Here is a 21,747-nt window from a genome sequence, read left to right on the forward strand (position 1 = left end):
GCGGGGCGGGACGTGCCGCCGCCGCTTGGGGCGGGGACACGGCGAGGTCGGAGTGCTGGACGGTGGAGCGGCGGCGGAGCCCGGGAAGGGCTGTCGGACCAGGGGAGTGAAGGTGAGCAGCCGCTGGCAGGGGGTGGGACACCACCCCAGTTTGTGCCCCAGGCGACCGCTGCCCTTGGGGAGCTTGTGGGGCTGGGGTCAGCATGTCCTGTAATATGCGAGGATTCCCTGGTGCTTCAGAGGCGGCTTTGAGATGTGGTGGGGGCAAGAGAAAGCTCGGCTGCTTTGGCCCGTGTTTGGGCGAGGTGTGGGACATGCTGGGGCTTCCTGGGGTGTCTTGGGAGGGGTGCAAGGAAGGAGCTGCAGACAGGGAAGTAGGAAAAACATAGCCATAAAACCAATAATTGCACAATGGTTTGGTGGTGTGTGGGTGGGCTGGAAGCTGGTTCCAGTGGTCCACATCAGTGGTGGGTTTGCTGGTGTGGGAGCCCGGAGAGCAGCTCAGTGTCGGAAGACAGCCAGACAAGGTTCTCCCCTCCCCAAATCCTGCTGCAGCTCATGGGCAGTCACAGGAGGAGATGGTGCTTGGCCCATGGCCACCACTGCTGTCTCTGACACCTCTTGGGGAGCCTGGGAACAGTACTGCTCCATGGCTGGACCTTGTTTACTCCAGCTTCCTGCCACACTCCTGCCACAGCCCCTTCAGCTGCTGTCAGAAAGCCAGAGGAATCTGTCAGTCCCAGAAGGTCCAGCTGCTGTGCTGAAGGACCAGTCTCTCCCAGTCCTCCAGCTGCCCTACGAGCCCCCAGCCCTCTCTGAGCACCTGCAGCCAGGTTTCCTGGCTGAGTGCCACAGGCAGTAGCAAGGCAACATGGCTGGGTACTTTTTGATAACTCCTTGTACTTTTGGGTTTGCTGTGTGGTGCCATATATTGGTGCATGTGGGAGGATGGATTATAGGAGAATAGAGATGGTGCTGAAGGTAATCTCACTCCTGGGGAGTTGCAGCTGTACTAATTACCAAAGAGTAGGAACAGCCCTGCCCTTAATAGGGCACAGCTGTGTCCAGTATGGATGGGTGTTATAAAAGAGTGGGTTAGGAGGCTGGAGTTTGTTGGCTGTGCTGTGAGGAGGAAGGGTCAGGTGGTCATGTAGAGGAAAGAAAAAAGGAGTCGGTGTTTCAAGAAGCTGCTCTTGGGAACTCACAGAAGGTATGAAAGTTTTACAGTAAGATAACAAGCTAATGGTGACAGTTAGTTTCCGTCCACTGTGGATTGGTGCCAAGCACCAACACCAACAATTGGTAGCCCATATGGGGATGGATCCCGACAGGTATGTGTAGGGCACCAGGGGCAGGGCACCACGCAGGGAGATGGAACCACAGTACTGCATGGCAAGGGATCCTTGCTGGCAACCAGAAAGAGGAAAGTTATCAATGCCTGCTTTGGAAAGGTGAGGTTCACCCCACCCCTTTACCAGCTAACAAAGGTCTGGATGATGGGTTTGTGCCAGGGGTTGGATTCAAGACCTATCAAACCCATCCCATGTCATGGTCCCCAAGACGTCAGTGGGAGTTGCAGATGCTCCTCGCAGAGCTGAACCTCTCGCCTGCAGGTGAGAAATTGTCATTTTGATACAAGAGTATTTTGAGGAGTGGCTCTCCACTGTGCAGTCTTGTGAGGGGTCTGGAGCTTGTGTCTGTGCTGTAATGTCAGGAGGCACATGCTGATGCTGGGGTCAGTACTTGACCTGCAGCAGTGGTTGGGTCAGTGCATGACTCACTGGCCCTTGGAGCTGGCTGGCCTCGGGGAGTGCTGGCTGCAGTAGGTGGGGCTGCACGCCCTTCCTAACCTGAGCACATGGTGAGCATCCACCAGTCTGTGGAGAGCTGAGGCGTGATGCCGGCAGGGCCTGGGCCAGAACACAGCTGTGCTGCAGTGGGGCAAGGCCACTTCTCCAGAGCGATGAAATCAGCGGGTGTGGCCAGGATTCCTCAGCTCCCGCGGGAGCTGTCTGGTGGCTGATATATGGTGATGTTATTGCCAGGATCATGGCGTTGTCCCAGCAACCGCAACGCAGCCCCCTCCCTCCCCCCTCGCCTGGGTGGGATGGGGCTGGCTGGGTTCCCCCCACTCAGTTGTCAGCCTCAGACAGGGAGGCAGAGGCCAGGAACAGGCTCCTCACTTGACTCTGGCTTTGTGCAGGAGACAGGCTTCCCCTTCCCAGCGGAAGGGACGGTTGTTTACTAGGGCAGAGGGTGTGGGAAGGGGTGAGCGCACCCTGAGTGCGTTAGCAGATGGGGAGCAAGCAGGCAGCCAAGTTGGCTGGAGGCTGTGATGCTCCGCTGTGAGCACCCGTTAGCTGTTAGCTCAGTCACTCAGGCTTCCTTCGTGACTCATCCAGCCAGCCACAAGTGGAGATGAGAGGCCGTGCAAGGGGATGCCATGTGCCTGTCTCTGCCATGCTGTTGCTTCATCCCAGCATGGCTGATGATATGGCCTGCCAGTCTGTGCTCCTTTGTGAGCGCAGTCTGGATGCCCCTGCCCTGGCCGTGGCACACAGTGCAGCTCTGGGGCCTGCTGGTACCTGATGTGGGGTGAGTCAGGATGTGCTGTGCCCAGTTTGGGTCTGGGTGGGCAACAGCAGGTCAGACCGGAGTGGACGCCCAGAGCACCCCTGCCCACGAGAGCTTGGGGCAGGCAGGCAGATTGCAGCCTGTGGGCAGCAGGATGCAGGCAGGAGCACCCTGGGGCAGCGCACGTCTGTGCACAGCTGGCTCTGCAATAGTAGGGCCCCTACATCGGTGAGGCTGGGCATCCTCCCAGGTGAGGCTTTTGACCATGCCAGGTGAAGAAAGGGGCTTTTGTCTTCCAGGAGGCCGGGGCAGAGTAGGCAGCCCTGCGCGGGGTGCACGCGGACCGTGGGCTGTTCGGTGGTAACCGAGCCCGACCCCTTGGCATTTGCAGCCTCCACCGCTTCCCACGGAGGGAACAAGCGGCGCGTTCTGCAGGCGGCGGCGGGAGAAGAAAGGCAGCCTTGTCCGTCCTAGCAGTGGGGCGCCGGCTGGGGCGGCCGCGCTCCCGCCCCGCATTCCTGCAGCAGAGCCGGCTGGAGAGGGGCTGTATCCCCAGCAGGACGGGCTGGGCTGACGCAGGCGTTCCTGGGTGCTGACGAGACAGGTGAGGGGCTCTGTTGGAGGGCAGTGTTGTGGGACTGGGGGCGCTGGGAAGCAATGAGATGCCAGGGTCACCCTCCAGCTCATGGGCAGGCAGGGCTACTTGTGGAGTGGGGGATGTTGGGTGGAGAGTTTGGGCAGCAGGCAGCAGAATCGGAGACCATCCCCCAGATGGCCGGGATGGGGGTCCTCCATGGTTCTCACCAGGTCTCACCAGTACAACCATGCTGGGAAGGAGTTAATACCGGCACAAGATCCCACCCTGGTCCCGCTCCCTTCCTCTGCGGCAGCCTGGCCCCTCCTGGCTTTTCCTCCTTCCTGAAAATTGTGACGGGACGTAGGTGTAAGTGAGGGGCAGGAGCTCGCCTGGGCCGCGGGGTCTCCAGATGCTGGGAAGTGCGGCACCGCAGTGCCCGGGGAACATGGGCACCCTGCCGCGGAGGGTCCCGCTCGGCACCAGGACCAGCTGGCAGGTAAGGGAGAGCAGGGATCCTGCCTGGGCAGCTGGCAAGCACTCGTGAACTGCTCTGGGGGTACCTTATCTCTAGGCCTCCCCTTGCCCCGGCTGAGCTGTCCCCATCCCACGTGCTGTGGCTGTAGTCCCCACGGAGGAGCCCTTGCTATGGGGCCAGTCTTGCTGTTGCAGCAGGCGCCCGGGTTTCATCCAGGTCCTGGATCCCACGCTTGGTGTTTTCCAGCGTTTCATTTTTTCCACAGTGTGTAATAGCCCTTCACTCGCCCCCGCAGCTGAGCCTAGTTCTGGACGAGGTGGGGGGGGGGTCCCTCCAGGGGCTGGCTGGACAGGCGGTGATGCTGGCGAGAACCGAGCCCGGGGCTCCTCCTGGCGGCCCCGGGACCGGCGTCTACTAACGGGGATGGAGCACTTCCCATCTACACTGCCCGGGAAGGGTTAAGCCCCAGTCAGCTAGTCCAGGGCGGAAGGGAGGGACGTAGGGCGCAGCAGACGGTAAATTTAGATCCTCGGAGTATCCCGACATGGCGTGAGTGCCGAGTGACGGAAATTGTTCCTGCTTGAGTTGCCTCCCACTCACGCAGAGAATGTGTGGCAGCATGGCCGTTCCATGGGTGGTGACCCTGCCTGCTGGCCACAGGCCTGTCGGCCACATGGGCAAGGGTATGAAACACTCGGCATGTGCACTATGAGCTGCTGCTGGACTGTGTGGGAGCAGAGGCATGTGCCTGGGTACCAGAGCTGGGCACTGGTGGCATGGACAGGGGTGCCCAGGTGTGCCACACACGGCAGGCAGGTGTTGCTGGGGACAGCCAGAAATTGTGCTTATGTGTGCTTTTACAATGACAGCCATTGGGGTCTGGCTGCCCACAGCTCTTGGCATTTTAAGCATGCATTTCCAACACCATGCCCCCAAAACTGAATGCATGTGTAGTTTTCCTTCCCAGACTGTGCCTTGTCCTGACGCCTGGCACATGCATGGGTCTCCCCGGGTGGATGGGGATGTGTGCCTAGGTAGGATGCCTGCCTTGGCAGGCAGGGATGTTCACTGGCTTCAGGCAGCTGCTGACATGATGAAGACAGGAGCTCAGGATGGCAAATGCTGGTTTGGAATGGGTAGGGTTCGTGCTCAGGCTGTCCGAGATGTGCAGGAAAAATACATCAAGGCCATGTCCAGTGTGGTCACTCGTTCTGCTATTCTGTTTCTTCTGGCAGCCTGTGTCCGGTACCATCCGACGCCTCCAGGAAGGCACCATGGAGGCATCTGGCAGGACCCCCACCAGCCCAACCCACAGAGTCCAGACTGTCATCCAGGTGAGCACACAGGAGGATCACAGGACCTCTGCTCTGTGGGAACAGGGGAATCTGGCTGGGAGTCCCCTCTGCAGCCAGCCCCACCACCGGCACTGGCACTGCCCTCCAGTCTCTCCCCAGTCTCAGCCAATCCTATTATGGGATCCTCAGCAAAGCCCATTGAGCTAAACGGCTGGCAGCTGGGATCCTCTTAGATGCAGCCCAAGCCCCATGGATCTCCAGCTCCCTTCAGCTCGCCTGAGCTTCCCGGGATAGGTAGCACAGGCAGGAGAACCCTCCTCTCCTGCGTCTTGCTGCTGGACAGTCTTGCTGGCATGTGGCTGTGTCTGGGCATTGATCCTGGCTGTGTGGCTGTTTTGGAGCAGCTCAGCCAGGTGGGCAGTGCAGGGGACTGGGCTGCAGCTGCAGGAGCTGCAAGCATCCGTTCCTCTCCTCCTACAGAACAGCCCCCTGGACCTGATTGACACGGGCAAGGGGCTGAAAGTGCAGACAGAGAAGCCGCATTTGGTGAGCCTGGGCAGCGGTCGGCTCAGCACTGCCGTCACACTCCTGCCCCTGGAGGAAGGTGAGTGCCAGGGGGTCTCCACAGGCACGCTGGTGACAGAGACACTGAGATACCCTCTCTGCTGTCAGGGAGGACTACCATTGGCACAGCTGGGACAGACATCGTCCTGCAGGGCCCTGGGCTGGCACCCCAGCACTGCTACATCGAGAACGTGCGAGGGACGCTCACCCTGCACCCCTGTGGCAATGCCTGTGCCATTGATGGCGTGCCACTGCAGCGGCCCATGCACCTCACCCAAGGTAGGAGCTGTGGGTCACTGGAGCCTTTGCCTGTGTAGTTGTGCCGTTGAGTATTGGGGTGTTTGAGGAGCCATCCAGTAACTGCATATCCCAACTAGCATCCAGGTCTCTATGCTCTGCGGTGGGAACCTGCCAGGTCCTGGCACAGTTCGGGAGCTGGCTTTGCTGCGTGTGTCAAGTGGGGTGGGAAGGGAGAGACCCGGGTGGGCTGTGAAGAACAGCGGAGATGCTGAGCCAACTTTGGGAAGGGAGATGACAGAGGAAAACACCTTGGGTGTTCTCCCGACGGATGGCTGCCTGCGTGGCTACAGGGCTTGGACCCGGCCGGCCCCCCAGGGCCGCTCCGAAGGAGCATGAACAAAGCCTCAAGCTCTTCCCACGCCATCCCAGCCCCTGCACAGCTCCCGTCTCGCTTCCCGGGGAGGACCCTCGGGCGGGGCGGGCGAGGCCCGGCCCCTCGCCCCTCCCCGGGGGCGGTGCGGCGCTGCCCGGGCGGTGGCGGCGGCGGCGGTGGCGGTGTCGAGGTGAGTGCGGTGCTGCGGGCCACGCGTGACCGCGCCGGGCGGGGTTCGCTCCCGTTCCTCCGAGGGTCACGGAGCCAGAATGCCCCCGCAGGCGGTGGCGCTGCGGTCGCCCCGCGCCTGCCCCGTCGCTCCTGGAAGGGGGGACCCACCCGCGTGGGCGCTGCCGCGGGCGGCCCGCCGGGGGACAATGGGAGCCACGTGGCCGCCGAGAAGGCTCCGGCGCTGCCGGGTCTCGCCAGTGCCACAGCAGGCAACGAGGGACATGGTAGGCTGCGGGGTGCGGGCAGGGCTCAGCGGAGTCGCCCATCCTCCTGTCCCCGAGGGCAGGCAGGGACATGACAGAGCAGGGACAGCATCTGTGCAGGGCCCCAGCGGAATGAACTGCGGGGCTGTCAGGCCGACGCTCGTGGTGCTGTTTGGTGATTACTCGCTTTGCCGGGGCGACCTGTGGCTCCACTGGTGCTGGCACGTGGGGAAGGAAGGCACAGGGCAGTGATGTATCTCTCCGCGACAGCCGCTGCCAGGCTGGGCGTCGGCACTGCTCCATGACAGGCGGGATGCCCTCGTTGGGCCGGGGTGAGCAGGACTCCGTCCCGCCCTGGCGCTCAGACAGGGGAACCAGGCCCCCGCGACGGAGACAGCAGTTAGTCTGTAGTGCTTCTTGCTGCGAGCTGGGCTGACGGGTGCTCCAAAAAAAACACGTCCCCTCCGGCGAGGGATTTTCAGCAGCGGCTGTTGATATGGAGCGAGCCTCTCCCCAGAGCCCTGGCAAGCGCTTCAAAGTGGGGTGTGTCGGCAGCAACCCGCCTCCTAGCCATCTGATGCTCCCCGCTGCCAGCACATGCCTCCCCAGCACCACGGGCAGCAGGTGAACGCAAAGCGAGCGCCCACGGCTCTGCTCCCCTTCCCTTCCTCAGGAGCCTTCCTCCTCGGGGCTGCTCGGCAGCCTTGCCCCAAGAAGGGCTGCTGCTTTGGGCCAAGAAGAGACAATTTGCAAGCAAGAACAGGAGCTGTCTTGTCTGCAGCTGGCAGCCACACAAGCCCTGGAGTGCTGCCAACTCCCCCGCGGCCCCCGGCCGGGACCCCAGCTGTGCCTGCGCCTGGGATGCGCTGCCGGCAGCTGCTGTAGTGACCTGGATTTCAGCCTCCCCTAAGCCTGTGCTGTCAGCAGGAGCCCGCTCCCTTCCCGAGGGCGCGTCTTGGGGCGAGCAATGCCTGACTGCCTCCCTGCACTCTCCGGAACTACTCTGATATTGCCCGCTAGCAGCTGAACCCTCTCTCCTCTCTCCCAAGGGTGCGCCATCTGCCTGGGCCAGGCCACCTTCCTCCGCTTCAACCACCCTGCTGAGGCCAAGTGGATTAAGAGCATGATCCCTGCAGGGGGCAGAAACCCATCAGCTCTCTATGGGCTACCAGCAAGTAGGTGACCCCCCCACCTTGTCCTGGGCAGGGCAGATGCTGAAGTCCTCCCTGACCCATCAGCCTTTCCAGTGCCCAATGCTCTCCCAGCCCTGTTCTGTTGCACTCGGGCTCACACCCGGCTGTGCTGTGCCATCCATCAGCTCAGCATGGTATAGCAGCTGCACTGGTATTTGTTAATGATTAATATCCCCTCAAAGAGGTTGACTGTGGGGGCAATGAGGCATGGCTTTCACTTCTGCCCAGCCTGGCCATGGCAGAGCCATCGCCCGTCGGAGCCCCCCCATTGCTTGGAGGCGGGTGTTTATGTCCTGGAGTGGCTGTGCTGGGGCTGTGAAGGCCATTCTTCTGGCTGCTGCCCTTCATCTCATGAGCCTATCTTGCTGTGTCTGCCTGTCCGTGGGGCAGTGGGCCAGGTGCCAGTACCGTGCCTGGTTCCCGGGGATTTTCAAATCTCCAGCACTGATCCCTGGGCTGGTAGCCCTTATCCCTGCCCCAGCCAGCACACCCTGGCACAGGCAGAGGAGCTTGGCTGCCTTCCCGTGCCACGTGTGTGTTGGGAAGGCAGCATGCCTGCAGCTGGGGGACGGGAGGAGGGACATGGGGAGATGCTGTGGCCGAGGAGCATCATGCAACCATGCAGCATCCCGTGTGGGCCCTGAGTGCTCACTCTCTGCCACGCAGACTTGGGTGGGATCACACTGACAGGGCTGTGGCGCATCTTTCCAGGCGTGAAGGCAGTGCTAGCTGCCGTGGGGAAGCTGCTGGGTGCCAGGGGGTGACGCAGCCTGGGTGGCACGCTGTCCTGGCTGGGCTCCATGCCTGCTGCCATTTGCTAGTCCCCTGAGTGACAGGCACATCGGTGCTGCGCAGGGAGCACGGGGCAGCCCAGGCAGGGGCACCCTGGCCGGGGTGTAGGCAGGCCGCGGGCGACCTGGTGGTGATCCCGGACGTGCTGCAGGTCAGCAGCTTTTGGCTATTGCATCTCTGACCCCTTGCTGGGACGCCAGAGTGTGCACGGGGCAAGTGGTGGGTGCCAGTGCGGGGTGAGGGTAGCTGCTCCCCAGGCAGTGGAGCAGGGAGCTGCAACGCAGGGAGGGTGACTGTCCTCTCGGGTTTCTGTCTCCTGGGTGATGGGGCTAGCGGGATTCCAGCCTCCTCCCTGTCCCGGCTGGAGTGGGAAAAGGGGCAGCAGCGTGCAGGCAGGTTGGGGTGCAGCAGAGAGGGGCTGCTACCCAGCTCTGACTCTGCAAGGCTCCGTGTAAGAATACCAGGCTGCCCCATAGGACCCAGCCCAGGCAGGGGCTGCAGCAGAGTCACACCACACTGATGCTTTCTCCTTTGTTTCCCTGCAGAATCTGAGGCGCTGGTGAATGGTGGCCACCAGCTGTCAGAGCGTGGGTGTCACAGCCACAGCTCCCTTGTCAGCTCCATTGAGAAGGATCTGCAGGACATCATGGACTCACTGGTGCTGGAGGAGTCCGCATCTCCTGGCATCCAGAAGCCTCCTGCCTGCAGCCGATCCCCCCTCTCCCCTGTGGTGAATGGGGGTGGGCGCTGCCTCCTGTCCCCTCCACCCAGCCCTGGGGCTGCCTCGGGGGGCTCCAGCTATGAGAACTTCTCTCCCCTCTCCTCCCCAGCCAGCAGCAGTAGTTTCACCAGCCCCTCACTCAGCAGCCAAGAGCAAGGCCCAGCCGTGCCGCCCCCTCTCCCACTGCGCTCTTCCAGCTACAACCATACTGTCCAGCCCCCTGTTCTGCCTGGTGGGGGTTCTAGTGAGCCCTGGCCAGCTGAGAGGCTCGGGGACCACCGGGTGGGCAGCCCCCGGCTGACGCCCAGGGTGGTGCCACGGCCGCGGGTGGCCCTGCAGGAGCGGCCCCCCAGTCCCTTCCGGGAGCCACGGGACTCTCTGGCCCCCGGCCGGCAGCCCACCAGCAGGGCAGTCCCAGAGGCCCGGCTGCAGCCCCCCGAGAGCCCACGGGTTGCCCGGAGGAACCTTGAGAGCATGCGGGAGCTGCCTCCCCTGAGTCCCTCCTTGTCACGCCGGGCTGCCAGCCCTCGGCTGGCCCCTGACACCCCCTCCCCACAGCCCCGGCTGGGCAGGGAGGTCCCTGGCAGTCCCCGTGCCAGGCGCAAGGGCCTGGAGGAGTCGAAAGGTGCTGGGGGTCCTTCACCCCCACTGCTGTCAGAGAACCCCATGCGCCGTCCCAGTTTCAGTACTTGCCTGAGCCCCGCATACGAGCTGGGCTCACCAGCTGTGCCCTCGCCCCGGCAGAGCCCCCGCACCCCCAGGAAGCCTTTGGGGGACCCACAGCTGCCAGCAGGCTCACGGGAGCGGAAGAACAGCATCACTGAGATCAGTGACAACGAGGATGAATTGCTGGAGTACCATCGGCGGCAGCGGCAGGAGCGGGTTCGGGAGCAGGAGATGGAACGCCTGGTGAGCCTTGGGGTTTGGAGGGGACACATTTGAGTGTGGGACACCCTCTTTGCAAATAGCTGTTGTTGTTTGCTGCTTTGAAACCTGGCCTTTGCCTCTTGAGGATTTACCACAGCTGTCAGGCTGCTGGCTTATCCCAGGGGATTATGGCCAGGAGCGGCTATCGGTGCTCAGCAGCTCTCTAGGAATACAAAGCCCCCAGGCTACAGCAGCCTGTGGAAGCTGGTGGGGCTGGCATGGCCCCGGGGTTACCGGCCAAAATGGTGGTGCCCCTGCCTTTGCAAAACTCTCCACATCTTGTCCATCCCTGTCAGGGCCCAATCTGCTGGTGGTGGTGGCGTGGCTCTGTGGACATTGCATCTATATTTAGGGCTGATGGAGTTTTTATGGAACTGGCATCTGCCTGGATGAGGTTTGCCGTGTCTCTGCCAGTCCTGCAGGCCGAGCTGCCAGGGCTGTGTTTGCTCAGCCCTGACTCACGCCTGGCGCAGGCAGCCTGAGTCACCGCCTGGAAATAGCGGAGCCACTCGGCAGCCGGCACTGCTGCCTGTAATTAGTCTGCCTCCAGCTCCAGCACATCCTGTGCCTGGCTCTGCTGTGGGGTCGGGCTGGCTGCATTGTGCTTTGTAATGTTGCCTGCCCATCCCAGCATGTGGGGCCATATGCTGGTGGCCACTATTGGCACAGGGTTCTGTCTGCTCCTGCCACAGCACATGCTGGATGGGGGACCATCTTGCTTACAGGAGCGGCAGCGCCTGGAGACCATCCTGAACCTCTGTGCTGAGTACACCAAGACAGATGGCACTGAGCCAGGTGATGTGCACAGGCTCCTAGCTGGTGATACAGATGCTGGTCAGTGGGTGCCCAGGGGGGCCATGACTCTGGGCCATGCTGTGGAAGAGCTGCAGCAGAGGGAGAGCGTGGAGAGATCGGATGAGGAGAACCTGAAGGAGGAGTGCAGCAGCACTGAGAGTACCCACCACGAGGTAAGGGGACATCTGTGCCATTCCGTTCCATGCCATGCTGCGCTGTGCTATGCCAATCAGCTCCTTCCACAGCATGAGAAGCTGACAGGCCCCCGGGCCAAGGAGGCACAGCGGCTGGAGGAGGAGCGTGCCAGTGTCCTCGGACGCCTGGACCAGCTGAAGGGTCGTGTCAAGGAGCTGGAGCAGCAGCTGCAGGAGACATCACGAGAGGTGAGAGGTCACCTGGGTCCCCTGCTGCTTGCTGCCCTCACCAGTCAGCACTAAATACTAAGGGTATGAGCTAGATCTAGCTGCAGCAGCAATCCTGACATTGCTTTGTCTATCCAGGCAGAGATGGAGCGGGCGCTGCTGCAGGGTGAGCGGGAATCAGAGGTGGTGCAGCTGCGGCAGGAGCAGGAGGCAGTGCAGCAGCTGCAGGAGAAGCTCTCCAGCCTGGACGCCAGCATCCGCAAGGAGTGGGACAAGGTGAGCCCAGTCACAGGTTCCCACTGTCACCAGCTGTGCCGTACCCTCCCTGGCACTCACAGCCCGTGCTGCAATGCCTCATGCTGCAGCATTCCCCTGCGGACACATTCTCCAGACCCTGGGCTCCGCAGAGGCTTTGGGGAGCCGCCCCTGTGGTCTGCATTTTGTGGGGATCTGTCTGTCTGCCTGGACTTGGTCAAACAGCCGTGCTGGAGGAGAGCACAGCCAGTGCTCAGGAAGCATTTCAACTGCTGCCTGTTGCTCTGGCAGGGAGACTGAGGTGTGAGGCTTTCCAGATGGCTGCTGCCTGTGGTGGGCAGTGCCGAAGCAGAGGCCTCGGCTCTCCCCATTACCTGTCCTCCCTAGGGAACTGTGTCTTGCAGCAAGTCACCTCACTCTGCTGTGCCTTCATGTGTGATGGCAGCTGTTGCTGTAGTGTTTGGCTTGCTGGCGGTGGCTGGGAAACCACTGCAGTGTTTATCTTGGTGGCTTTAGGAGAGGGTCCTGGCCCCCTTCCCCCTGTGTTGCCTGTGGTGCAGTTACTGCCTGAAGGCACCCATGACACTGTGTATGTGGCATGTTTGTCCCAGCTGCTGGTTGCTGGCTGTCCCACCACCTTGCAGGGCAGTGTGGCATGGCCTTGTTGACAGGAAAGCTGCTGGGATCCGGTCCCTGCTGCCTGCGGCCATTGTCCCTGTGCAGCCTATGCCAAGGTCCCACCAGCAGCTCTGTGCCACCGTCATGTGGCATCAGTGTCCCTTGGGGTCTGGCCTGCCCCATGGCTGTGGGTGCCAGGGCTGTTGGGATGCCTGTTGGCCTGGCAGAGTCATGCCTCCCAGTGGTGCTCCTACAGCATTTGGGGGTTTTGTTCTGGTTTTGGTCTTCCAGCCCTTTGTAGGCATCTTCTGTAGCCAGGGACAGCCTCATGCAGAGGCAGGAGAGGAGCGCAGGGGAAGCCCTCTCCCAGCCTCTCTGCTGACCTAACCACCCACTTTCCTAACCCATCTGCACTACTCACACTAACAGTGCCTGCTCTGAACTCTGCCATCACCTCTGACATCTCTGCATGTCCAGGAGCCCCCAGGCAATCCACAGCTCCTCTCTTGGGGCATCTGCCTGTACCAGCCTTGCCTCCCTGCCAGCATGTCCCCTCATAGCCCTTTTCGTGAGGTCCCATCTCTGTGTGGAGCACAGGGTTCCTTGCAGCAAGCATTTCTCAATCCCAAGGCCCCATATGGTACTGCCAAACCTGTGGGTGGTTCCCCTATGCCAGTCCCATGTTGCTGGCCCTATTTTACTGCTCCTGTGGGCAGGCCCCTCATCCCAGCCCAGGAGTCAGTGTCTGCTCTGCTGCTGACTCATCATAGCCTGAGCATCTCTTGCTGGACCACAGCCTCCTGTTTTCACTGCTGCCTGGTGCTGCCCTCTCCTTCTAATGGATGAGGGTGGTCCATGACCTCAGGCTGCATTCAGGACCTGCAGTTCCTAACTGGTAGCCGTTAACAAAGCCAGTTAGTGGTTATTGTGGTGCAGCCGCGTGCAGGATTGGGATGACTTGAACCATACTACTATGAGCATTGATCTTTTTGTCTGCTTGCAAGTTTGTTCTTGGAAACACGAAGCTGAGGTCAAGGGTTGGCTGTAGCTCCTCTAACACTGCTTGGCCAGTTCCTGTGTCCCTTGATCTCTGGATCCCCCTATAGATGCCATGATGCTCCTTCTCCTGAGCCCCCTCTGTCTCCAGCTGAGCCCCTCTCTAACTCACAGCTTCTGCATGGCGCCCATTTGAGAAGTGTGTCTTCTTTCTTTTTTTTTTTTTTCTTTTCCTTTTTTTTTGTTTTGTCTTGTTCTCCCCTGATTCAGGAAAGGGCAAAGGTTGATGCTGAAAGGAAGGAGCTAGAGCAACTCCAGGCGGTTTACCATGAGTCGAAGAGCCACCTTGCTAAGTGCCCCGAGTCAATGCGGGAGCAATTGCAGGAGCAGATGCGAAGGGTCAGTGTCTCCCCCCACCCCTCCCGGACCATGGCCCACCTCCCTCCGCTCCAGCTTAGGCCAGCTCTTCCCTGCCAGCCGGGCTGCACTGGGAGCGTCGCGCCCGGGCTGGAGGCGGCTGGCACCGGGCACCACCGTCCTGGTAAGCTTGCCACTCGCCCGGGGCGCGGGACCAGCTCGGCAGAGCTCCTCGGGACCGGCTCGGCAGAGCTCCTTGGGACCGGGCAGGGCACGAGCATGGACCCTGCCCTGCAAAGGAGGGCAGGCTGGGGAGCCTTGGGGGCTGCTGCATCCTCATCTGGCTGCCTTCAGCTATTTCCTGAGAATGTTTATTTACACAGTGATGTTGATACATGTTACTGCTAGTCCTCAGCATTTTTTCCTGTTACCTGGTATTTTCTGGAAGTAGTTGACTTTCCCCAGCCTGCTCAGATAAACCCACATTGTCACAGCCTGCTCCAGCCAGGCACTCACATTCTGGATGAGGGTCTGGTATAGAGTGGGCAGGGGGGTGATGGAGCAGTGTCTGTGTCTGGGGAGCGCTCAGGAGCCACCACATCAGTGCTGTGTCACTGGCTGCCTGTCTCGTGGAGCAGGGTGAAACACATCCCCGTGGGGTGCATGGCACAATGGCTGTCAGGGTGGCACTGGCAGGCCTGAGCTGCGTGCTGCCACGTGCCATCGGTGCATGAAGGCTGGAAGGACACACGGGAGTTTGTCCAGCATGACGCTTGTCTGTTGGGGCTTTGCCACCTGCAGGCTTGGTGACACAGTGTTGCTGTTGGTGGTTACGCTGGTGTTTTGCTACCTGCCAGGGCACAGCTTTAGCCCAGGTTCAGCAGGGCCAGCTGGTCTCTGAGGGCTGGCGAAGCCCCTGGCTGTGGCAGGCTCATCTCATGGGGATGACTGCTCTGTCCTGGCCAGTTCTTGGTGCCTCTGTTGCCTTCTTTTGACTGAAGACACTCCTGTCAGCATCTCTTGTGTTTCTGCTGCCCAGCAGAAAGCAAAACTGACTGCCTGCCCACACCAGGCAGAGGGGACAGGCTTGGCCACCAGCTCTTGTTCCTGGCCAGCACCAGTAGGCTGTGGAGGCATGGCAGGAGGCCTTGCTGCGGGAGACCAGCCTGCAGGATGCGGAGGTGCCCATCCAGTGGGTCTGATCCACTCACAGTGCTCTTGTGTGTTCAAAGGAGGCAGAGGCACTGGAGACGGAGGCCAAGCTGTTTGAGGACCTGGAGTTCCAGCAGCTGGAGCGAGAGAGCCACCTGGAAGAGGAGCGCGAGGCACGAGGCCAGCAGCTGCTGCGGAGCCGGGCTGAGTGCCACCGGAGCATCGCCCGCAGGAAGGTGGGCATGGCAGCAGGAGCTCCGGTGGGGCTGGCCTGTGCCCCTGGGTTGGGCACGGCCAGGCTGCATCCCAAGGCTCACCAGCAGCCAGCTCATCTCTGCTGCCTGCTCCCCAGGAGCGGGTGGCTGCCCTGGATGCCCAGGCTGCCCAGATCCGGCTTCAGAGTGCCCAGGAGGCTGAGCGCCTGGCCAGGGAGCGCAGCAGTGTCCTGCAGCTCCTGCAGAAGGTAATGCCCTGACTGTGTGCTCCTGAGGGTGCTCGAGGCAGGGGACAAGATCATGCTAGCTCTTGACAGGTTGCTGGCAGGCAGGGAGAGCTTGGGGGGTGACTGGCCATGGGGTGTCAGTAGCCATCAGCTGCCTCTGACCTGTCACCCCCTGTGCAGGAGAAGGAGAAGCTCGTGTCTCTGGAGAGGCGATACCAGCTTGTCACAGGTGGCAGGAGCTTCCCAAAAATGTCCTCAGCTCTCCGAGAGGTAAGTGGGTAGAGGAGGTTGTGGTCCTTAGAGCTGCTCTCCTAAGCTGCAGCCATCAGTGAGGACGAGCCTTGTGCACCACCAGCTTTGTTCTGCAGCAGTTCCTGTGTTCCCAAGTACCTTCTGACCAGAACCAGGTGCTTCCAGCTGCTCCAGGTCTCTCCATGTTCTGCAGAGGCTGGGAGGGAGGAAAGGGAAATGCAACAGAGCAGCACATGGGACAGGATTGCCTAGGGTCCTGTCATTGCTGGAGAGCAAGCGTGGGGATATCTTGGTGCTGTTCCAGGGGACTTTTAGGGTGGAGTGAGTTGGCCCATTACCTTGCTCGTGGCTCTGAATGGGGAGCCAGAACCATGATGCCCTCAGGGGCTGTGGTACTGCCTGACCTGCTTCCTGGTAAGAGGCACAAAATGGCAGAGTCCCCTCGTGCCTGCCTGCAGTGAGACTCCTGCTGCTGCCACCTTGCTGTCTCTGCCCACCTTGCCTATGTGACCTTTACCCTTCAACAGGAGACCCTCCACATCTCAGAACCTTATGAGCTGTTGGAGGGAGCTAAGCCCCTGAGTTCCCTGCCAGCAGCAGCTGCCTCCCTAGCTTCTCCTGCCACCTACTCCTACCCCAAGGCACAAGAGGTAACTAACTAGAGGGACTAGCTGCATGTGCTTGCTCACTTACCCCTCCTTGGCCGAGACCCCTTTTGTGGACTGATGTAACCCCCAGGCAGCAGGGCAGCCCCACAGCAGCATGGCTGGAGCATTTATCATACAGATCTCTGGCAGCTGTGCTCATTAACATTCAGTTCCTGATTCCAGCCGCTCTCCTGAGCCCGCCGGGCATCCCAGTTCCTGCTGCTGCCCCCTGATTTAATCCTGTTGCAGTGGTTTCCTCCTTGCTCACTGCTTGCCATCTGGCTGGGCACTTCCTGACAGTATCCTGTAGGGTCCTGCTAGCATAGCTTTCCCAAAATAAGAGCAGGTCCATAGCTTTAGCACGTTTGGTTCAGAAAGGATGAGGAAATGGGTTTTAAGCTGGCTCAGAACAGCTTGAGGTGCCTCACCCAGTGCTGCTGCACTAGGGAGGACTTGTGGCCAGTGACCATGGAAGACCCTGAGTCATCCCTGCCCCTTGTAGGCACTCAGCAAAACTGCACTGAAGGCTGGAGCAAGATGGGTGCCAGCATACCCAGCCCAGCTTGAGCACCCCAAGGTGCTGCACACTGGGAACACCATGGGCAGCAGGACAGGGCTGGGGAGGCAGTGGTGGGGCAGGAATGCACAGGGAGGTTTGCTCCCACTATGCAGTTAGTGCCATGATGCCAGCACATGGGTCTAACTCTTCTCCTTCTCCCTTGCCGTGGATTTCTAGGAGTACATGAGGCTGTCTGACGTTTTCAGGTTCTGCAGTAATGCACATGGCCCCAGTCTGGACACTAAAGCTTCTGCTGCTGCCCCTGCTGCTGCTCAGCGCTCTTTCTTGCTTGCTGTAGCTCCCACAGCCAACGAGGTACCTGCCCCAGAGCATGCTCGGGTTTGCTCCCTTGGGTTGCCTCCAGGCAGGGAGGCAGCTGCGGCCCCCCTGTGTGCCCTGGGGCTCGGAGCCACATCTCTCTGGGGTCAGGACACTTGTCTGGCTGCAGCTGAGTGGAGAGCAGAGGCTCCAGCTGTCCAATCTCCTTGCTGGGGTGCACTTCTCACCTGCTCTGGATGTAGTGGCAGGGTGGTAGCAGAGTGGGTGCCCAACAGTGGGAGGGACAGCCCTTTGTTTGCTGGGTGCAGTCCTGGCTGCTTGTCTCAAGTGAGGAGGATGCAGAGCAGGCCTGACCCAGTGCCCAGCAGCAGGGTGGCTGCTGCACCGACTGCTTTTCCTCCCAGGACAATGAACCTTCCTGTGGGGGTTGGAGCTGCCTGCTCGTTCCTCTATGCCTACTTGCCCTAGCTCTTAACCTGGTTCAATCTGCTTCTCTGCCTAGTATGTGACTGTTGAGCAGCTCTCGGGTATCCTGGGCAGCCTCCACACCACTGCTGCTTCCCTGCTGGGCTGTACCCCTCCAGCTCCTTCATCCTCAGGCTGTGCTCCTCCTCTTCCATCTCTCCCTTCTCCCTTCGTCTCTGCAGAGGTTGGTGCCCTGTTTCCCTCCCTTTGGCCTCTTGTACTCTCCCTGGGAGGTGATAGAGATGCACGGGAAGGGGTGAGCTGCAGATGGAGCTGAGCAGCAGCTCGGGCTCTTGACACTCTGTACACCCTTGGCTGTCCTGCCTGCTGCTCCACTGCCCCCAGGGCAGGGGTCTTTGTGCTTGATCAGTTTTCACATTCTCTTAAACAGCAAACAGCTCCTACAGCTGCTGGGACTTAGCCAGAGAGTGTACAGGATCCCCAGGGATCTGCATGTTAAGTTATGGGGGAATGATGCAGGCATAGGCAGGAATGCTTCAGCCTCTTCTCTATGCATCTGTCCCTCTTGCTGCATTTGTCCTTCATCCTTTCTCACACAGCCTCTCTCTCCAGATGGAGCAGCAGCTGTTGGGAGGCCTTGTGTGTCTCCCGGCTCTTGATTTAGAGAAGTGGTACCAGGAGGTTATGGCTGGCTTTGAGACCTCCTCTTCCTCTGTCTCTCCTTCTTCTTCCCCTCCTCCACTTCCAGCTAAAGCTCACTCCTCTCACAAGGCTCTGCAGGTAATCCTGGCTCTCTGCTGACAAGGCTCAGGCTTTGGGGCCACTGGTCATGGCCAAAGCGGGGCAGTGTGGGGATGTTCCTTTGGACCCTGTACCCTGAGTGCTGCCAGGGCTCTGGTTGCCACAGCAGGCAAAGGCAGAGCAGACCTGTGGCTTAGGGTAGGCAGTCTCTGCCTCCTCTTGGGCTGCATCCCTTTGCCAGGATGGCACCGACAGAGAGCAGGATCTGGGGAGCATCTGTCCAGGGGACTTTTGCGGTTCCCCCATGTCTCTCATTCTGTGTCTCTGTGCTCAGGTCTATCGTGCAAAAACAGAGGGTGGTGCTGGTGTCCTCACCCCTCGGATGAAGAGTGGGACCCCTTCGTCCTCGCAGCTCAACCTCTCTGTGCTGGAGCGCAGCCCCTCCCCCAAGGTATGGCTGCCAGGGAACCCAGGCACCCTGGCCATGGCTCACACCTGCCTGGTGCCAGCCCCCATCCCCATCCTTGCAGCTGACCACCTGCTGTCCGGCCCAGGGCCCCCCAAGCCCGGTGGGCAGCCTGTCCCGCAACCTGGTGGCCACACTGCAGGACATCGAGACCAAGCGCCAGCTGGCCCTGCAGCAGAAGGGTGAGCTCTGGCTCTGTGTCCTGGCTCTGTGGGGTGGTGGGACTTTGGGAGATGCTCTCCCTGCTGCCACTTGGTCAATGGAGAAGGGAGCCTGGCCGAGGGTGATGACAGCAGCAGTACTCCAGCAGGATGCGGTGCCTCTCTCACAGTCTCTTGCTTTTCCCCCCGTCTCTTTCCTCCTGACCCTTCCACCTGACGGCCCATCTCCAGCCAAGCTGCTCCCAGCAGAGCCCTTGCAGCCAGGCAATCTACCAGGTAGAGACGTGGGGTGACTTGGACTGCCTAGAGCAGCCCAGAGGCAGCAGCATGGCTGTTTGCTGGCACCTTCTGCCATACATAAGAGGGGCATGACCAGTCCAGGACCCCAGGTGCATCTCAGCATCTGCTTAGAGACAAGCCTGTGCATCCCTAGCCTGCTAATGCTTTGCCCTGCTTGTTCCTTACCAGCCTAGAGCTTGTGCCCCCTGCTCCTGCCCAGACAGGTTGCAGTGCTTGCCAGAGAGTTGTGACAGCGGCTTCCACCTCTGCCCCTACTATGCCTTCATGGTTCCAGCTGTGCCTGTAGTGTCTTCTGCCTGTGCCACCCCCTCACCCACCATGATGTGGCTCTGAATGTGGCATGTTTAATTTGACATTGTCATCTTGCCATGGCACAGGTCGGCAGGTGATTGAGGAGCAGAAGCGGCGGCTTGCAGAGCTGAAGCAGAAAGCGGCTGCTGAGGCGCAGTCCCAGTGGGAAGCCCTGCACGGGCAGCCCCCCTTCCCCACTGCCTTTCCCCGGCTTGTGCACCACTCCATCCTCCACCACAGCCGTCCCCATGGTGCCGGGCCCCGGGCTGAGGAGCTGGACCATGCATATGACACGCTCAGCCTGGAGAGCTCAGACAGCATGGACACCAGCACTTCCCTTGGCAATAATTCTGCGTGCTCACCTGACAACATCTCCAGGTAATTCTGGGGCCAGCTCCTATGGCCAGGGAACAGCCCGCTCTGCTGGTGTGCTGCTGGCTCAAGGTCCTTCCTGCTGGGGCAGCAGCTGTGGCTGTTTTGCAGTGCCAGCGGGATGGAGACAGGGAAGATTGAGGAGATGGAGAAGATGCTGAAGGAGGCGCACGAGGAGAAGTCGCGGTTGATGGAGTCCCGGGTGAGTGGGGGCACCAGTACTATAGCTAGATTGCAAGCAGGTCTCCAGTCCTTGGGGCTGAGTGCCTGTGCGTGCTGGCAGGAGCGGGAAATGGAGCTGCGCCAACAGGCGCTGGAGGATGAGCGCTGGCGGCGGGAGCAGCTGGAACGCCGGCTGCAGGATGAGACCGTGCGGCGGCAGAAGCTGGTGGAGAAGGAGGTCAAACTGCGGGAGAAGCACTTCTCACAGGTGTGAGGCAGGCTGCCATCCCCCTCTCTCAGCCTGGACAGTGAGGCACACCCAGCTTGCTGCTGCTGTCCCGGCTCGCAGCGGAGGGACGTGGCTCTTGTCACTGTCAGTGGCCTTTGCAGGGCTGTATTGCTTTTCCAGGCTCGTCCCCTGACACGGTACCTCCCCATCCGCAAGGAGGATTTCAACCTGCGGCTGCACATTGAGTCTTCAGGCCACAACATTGACACCTGCTACCACATCATCTTGACAGAGAAGATGTGCAAGGGCTACCTGGTCAAGATGGGCGGGAAGATCAAATCTTGGAAGAAGCGCTGGTTTGTCTTTGACCGCATGAAGCGTACCCTCTCCTACTATGTGGGTGAGTCCCAGTGCCGCCTCGTGCCTCCTCCCCATGCTGTCACAGTCCACAACAGTTCACAACAGTTCCCTCTCTTGGGCAGATAAACATGAGACAAAGCTGAAGGGTGTTATCTACTTCCAAGCCATTGAAGAGGTTTACTATGACCACCTCCGCAGTGCTGCCAAGGTGAGAGCTGGGCACTGCCCCTGCTGCAGTGTCTGCTGGCAGCCTCTGGGGCTGTCCCCATTCTCCTGTCCTCTGTCACACTGGTCAGGGGTAGCAGGGCAGTGTGTGCCAGGGATGCTCTTGGAATGGTCCGTTGCCCCCGATGGTGCCAGCCTCAGGGCACCAAGGGCAGTCCTGGGCAGGACCTCAGCCCCCAGTGCTGGCCTTTTGAGGGGGGGGACCAGGAGGGGATTACTGCTGCTCAGAGGGGAACAGAGTGCTGATTTCATCCTCCCTTCCAGAGCCCCAACCCTGCGCTCACTTTCTGTGTCAAGACCCACGACCGACTCTACTACATGGTGGCACCATCAGCCGAGGCCATGCGCATCTGGATGGACGTCATTGTCACCGGGGCAGAGGGCTATACCCAGTTCATGAACTGAGGGTGGTGCTGTGCATTCCAGATCCACCAGGTGCATGGACTTCTGAGCAGCCCAAGCAGCGAGGAGCTCCTGAGGGGACCACGGTCCCTGCTACGGCTCATGCCAAGGGTTGTGCACACCGATGACGTGGATCCGCATTGGGCGCAGCTGGGTGGTCCTGAGTGTTGCCTGTCCAGGCAAGGGAATGTGGTTTTTTTTATGTTGACTTTCTAGAAACAAACTTTATTGGAACAATATCAAAGTGCTGAAATGTAAAAAGCTGCCAAAGAGCTGCTGGGGCCCGAGCCGTCTGCCTTGGGGAAGTGCTGGTTTTGAGGCTGATGCTGCTCGTTGCTGCCATAGTGTTCCAGGGAAGGAGACAGTGAGGCTCCGTGCGGCCAGGACGTCCCACTGTGGTAGACTCGGACCTCTTTTGTAAACCTGTTGTGTTTTTGGAGCATTGTCCCCCCTGTGCTGGGGCTGGATGGGGGTTGTGGCGCTGACTGCCCGGTCATAAATCATTCGTGAACCAGGCTCGCCCTTCTGCATGGTCTCTGAACTGGCAGGACGTTACAGACGGACTAGGGTCTGCCCCGGGGCTGGGGGCACTGGGCAGGGCTGGGGCCCCTAGGAGCTCACTGGGAGGGAGCTGAAGGGCACGGCATCCAGCACCAGAGATCGCGGGGACCGCGGGAAGGGGCAGAAGCCACCAGCGGCAAGCGACCGGAACATCGGGACGGGGAGAGGCCAA

At 60.5% G+C, this 21,747-nt stretch overlaps 1 protein-coding gene across 16 annotated transcripts; it reads left to right on the top strand.

Moving 5' to 3' along the window:
• Nucleotides 1–34: 34 nt before the first annotated feature.
• On the top strand, nt 35–21,530 carry PHLDB1 (pleckstrin homology like domain family B member 1). 16 transcript variants are annotated; one of them, XM_050983533.1, is made up of 24 exons: nt 35–112; nt 2,966–3,178; nt 4,862–4,960; nt 5,402–5,525; nt 5,594–5,764; nt 7,582–7,707; nt 9,063–10,147; nt 10,891–11,133; nt 11,206–11,343; nt 11,461–11,598; nt 13,462–13,590; nt 14,781–14,936; nt 15,053–15,163; nt 15,323–15,412; nt 15,922–16,044; nt 18,381–18,497; nt 18,577–18,694; nt 18,905–18,949; nt 19,351–19,642; nt 19,748–19,838; nt 19,920–20,066; nt 20,208–20,427; nt 20,510–20,595; nt 20,877–21,530. In XM_050983533.1, exons 3-24 carry the CDS (start codon nt 4,901–4,903, stop codon nt 21,015–21,017), a joined length of 3,951 nt encoding a protein of 1,316 aa, XP_050839490.1. In that variant the 5' UTR covers nt 35–112; nt 2,966–3,178; nt 4,862–4,900; the 3' UTR covers nt 21,018–21,530. The 16 variants fall into 16 exon arrangements, 15 of the variants coding, with proteins under 15 accessions (XP_050839490.1, XP_050839491.1, XP_050839492.1 ...); XM_050983535.1 differs by having other exon boundaries at nt 47–112; nt 2,874–3,178; XM_050983534.1 differs by lacking the exon at nt 2,966–3,178 and having other exon boundaries at nt 39–112.
• The last annotated feature ends 217 nt before the right edge of the window (nt 21,531–21,747 follow it).

This window comes from Serinus canaria, chromosome 24 (genome assembly GCF_022539315.1).
Source record: "Serinus canaria isolate serCan28SL12 chromosome 24, serCan2020, whole genome shotgun sequence".
NCBI classification, from domain to species: domain Eukaryota; kingdom Metazoa; phylum Chordata; class Aves; order Passeriformes; family Fringillidae; genus Serinus; species Serinus canaria.

Excerpts from the sequence above, each read along its gene's own strand:
- PHLDB1 (XM_050983528.1), top strand. The coding sequence starts at position 3,561 with ATGCTGGGAAGTGCGGCACCGCAGTGCCCGGGGAACATGGGCACCCTG. Across the intron at positions 11,344-11,460 it reads TGCAGGAGACATCACGAGAG|GCAGAGATGGAGCGGGCGCT; the intron begins GTGAGAGGTCAC and ends TTGTCTATCCAG. Across the intron at positions 19,839-19,919 it reads CGCGGTTGATGGAGTCCCGG|GAGCGGGAAATGGAGCTGCG; the intron begins GTGAGTGGGGGC and ends GCGTGCTGGCAG.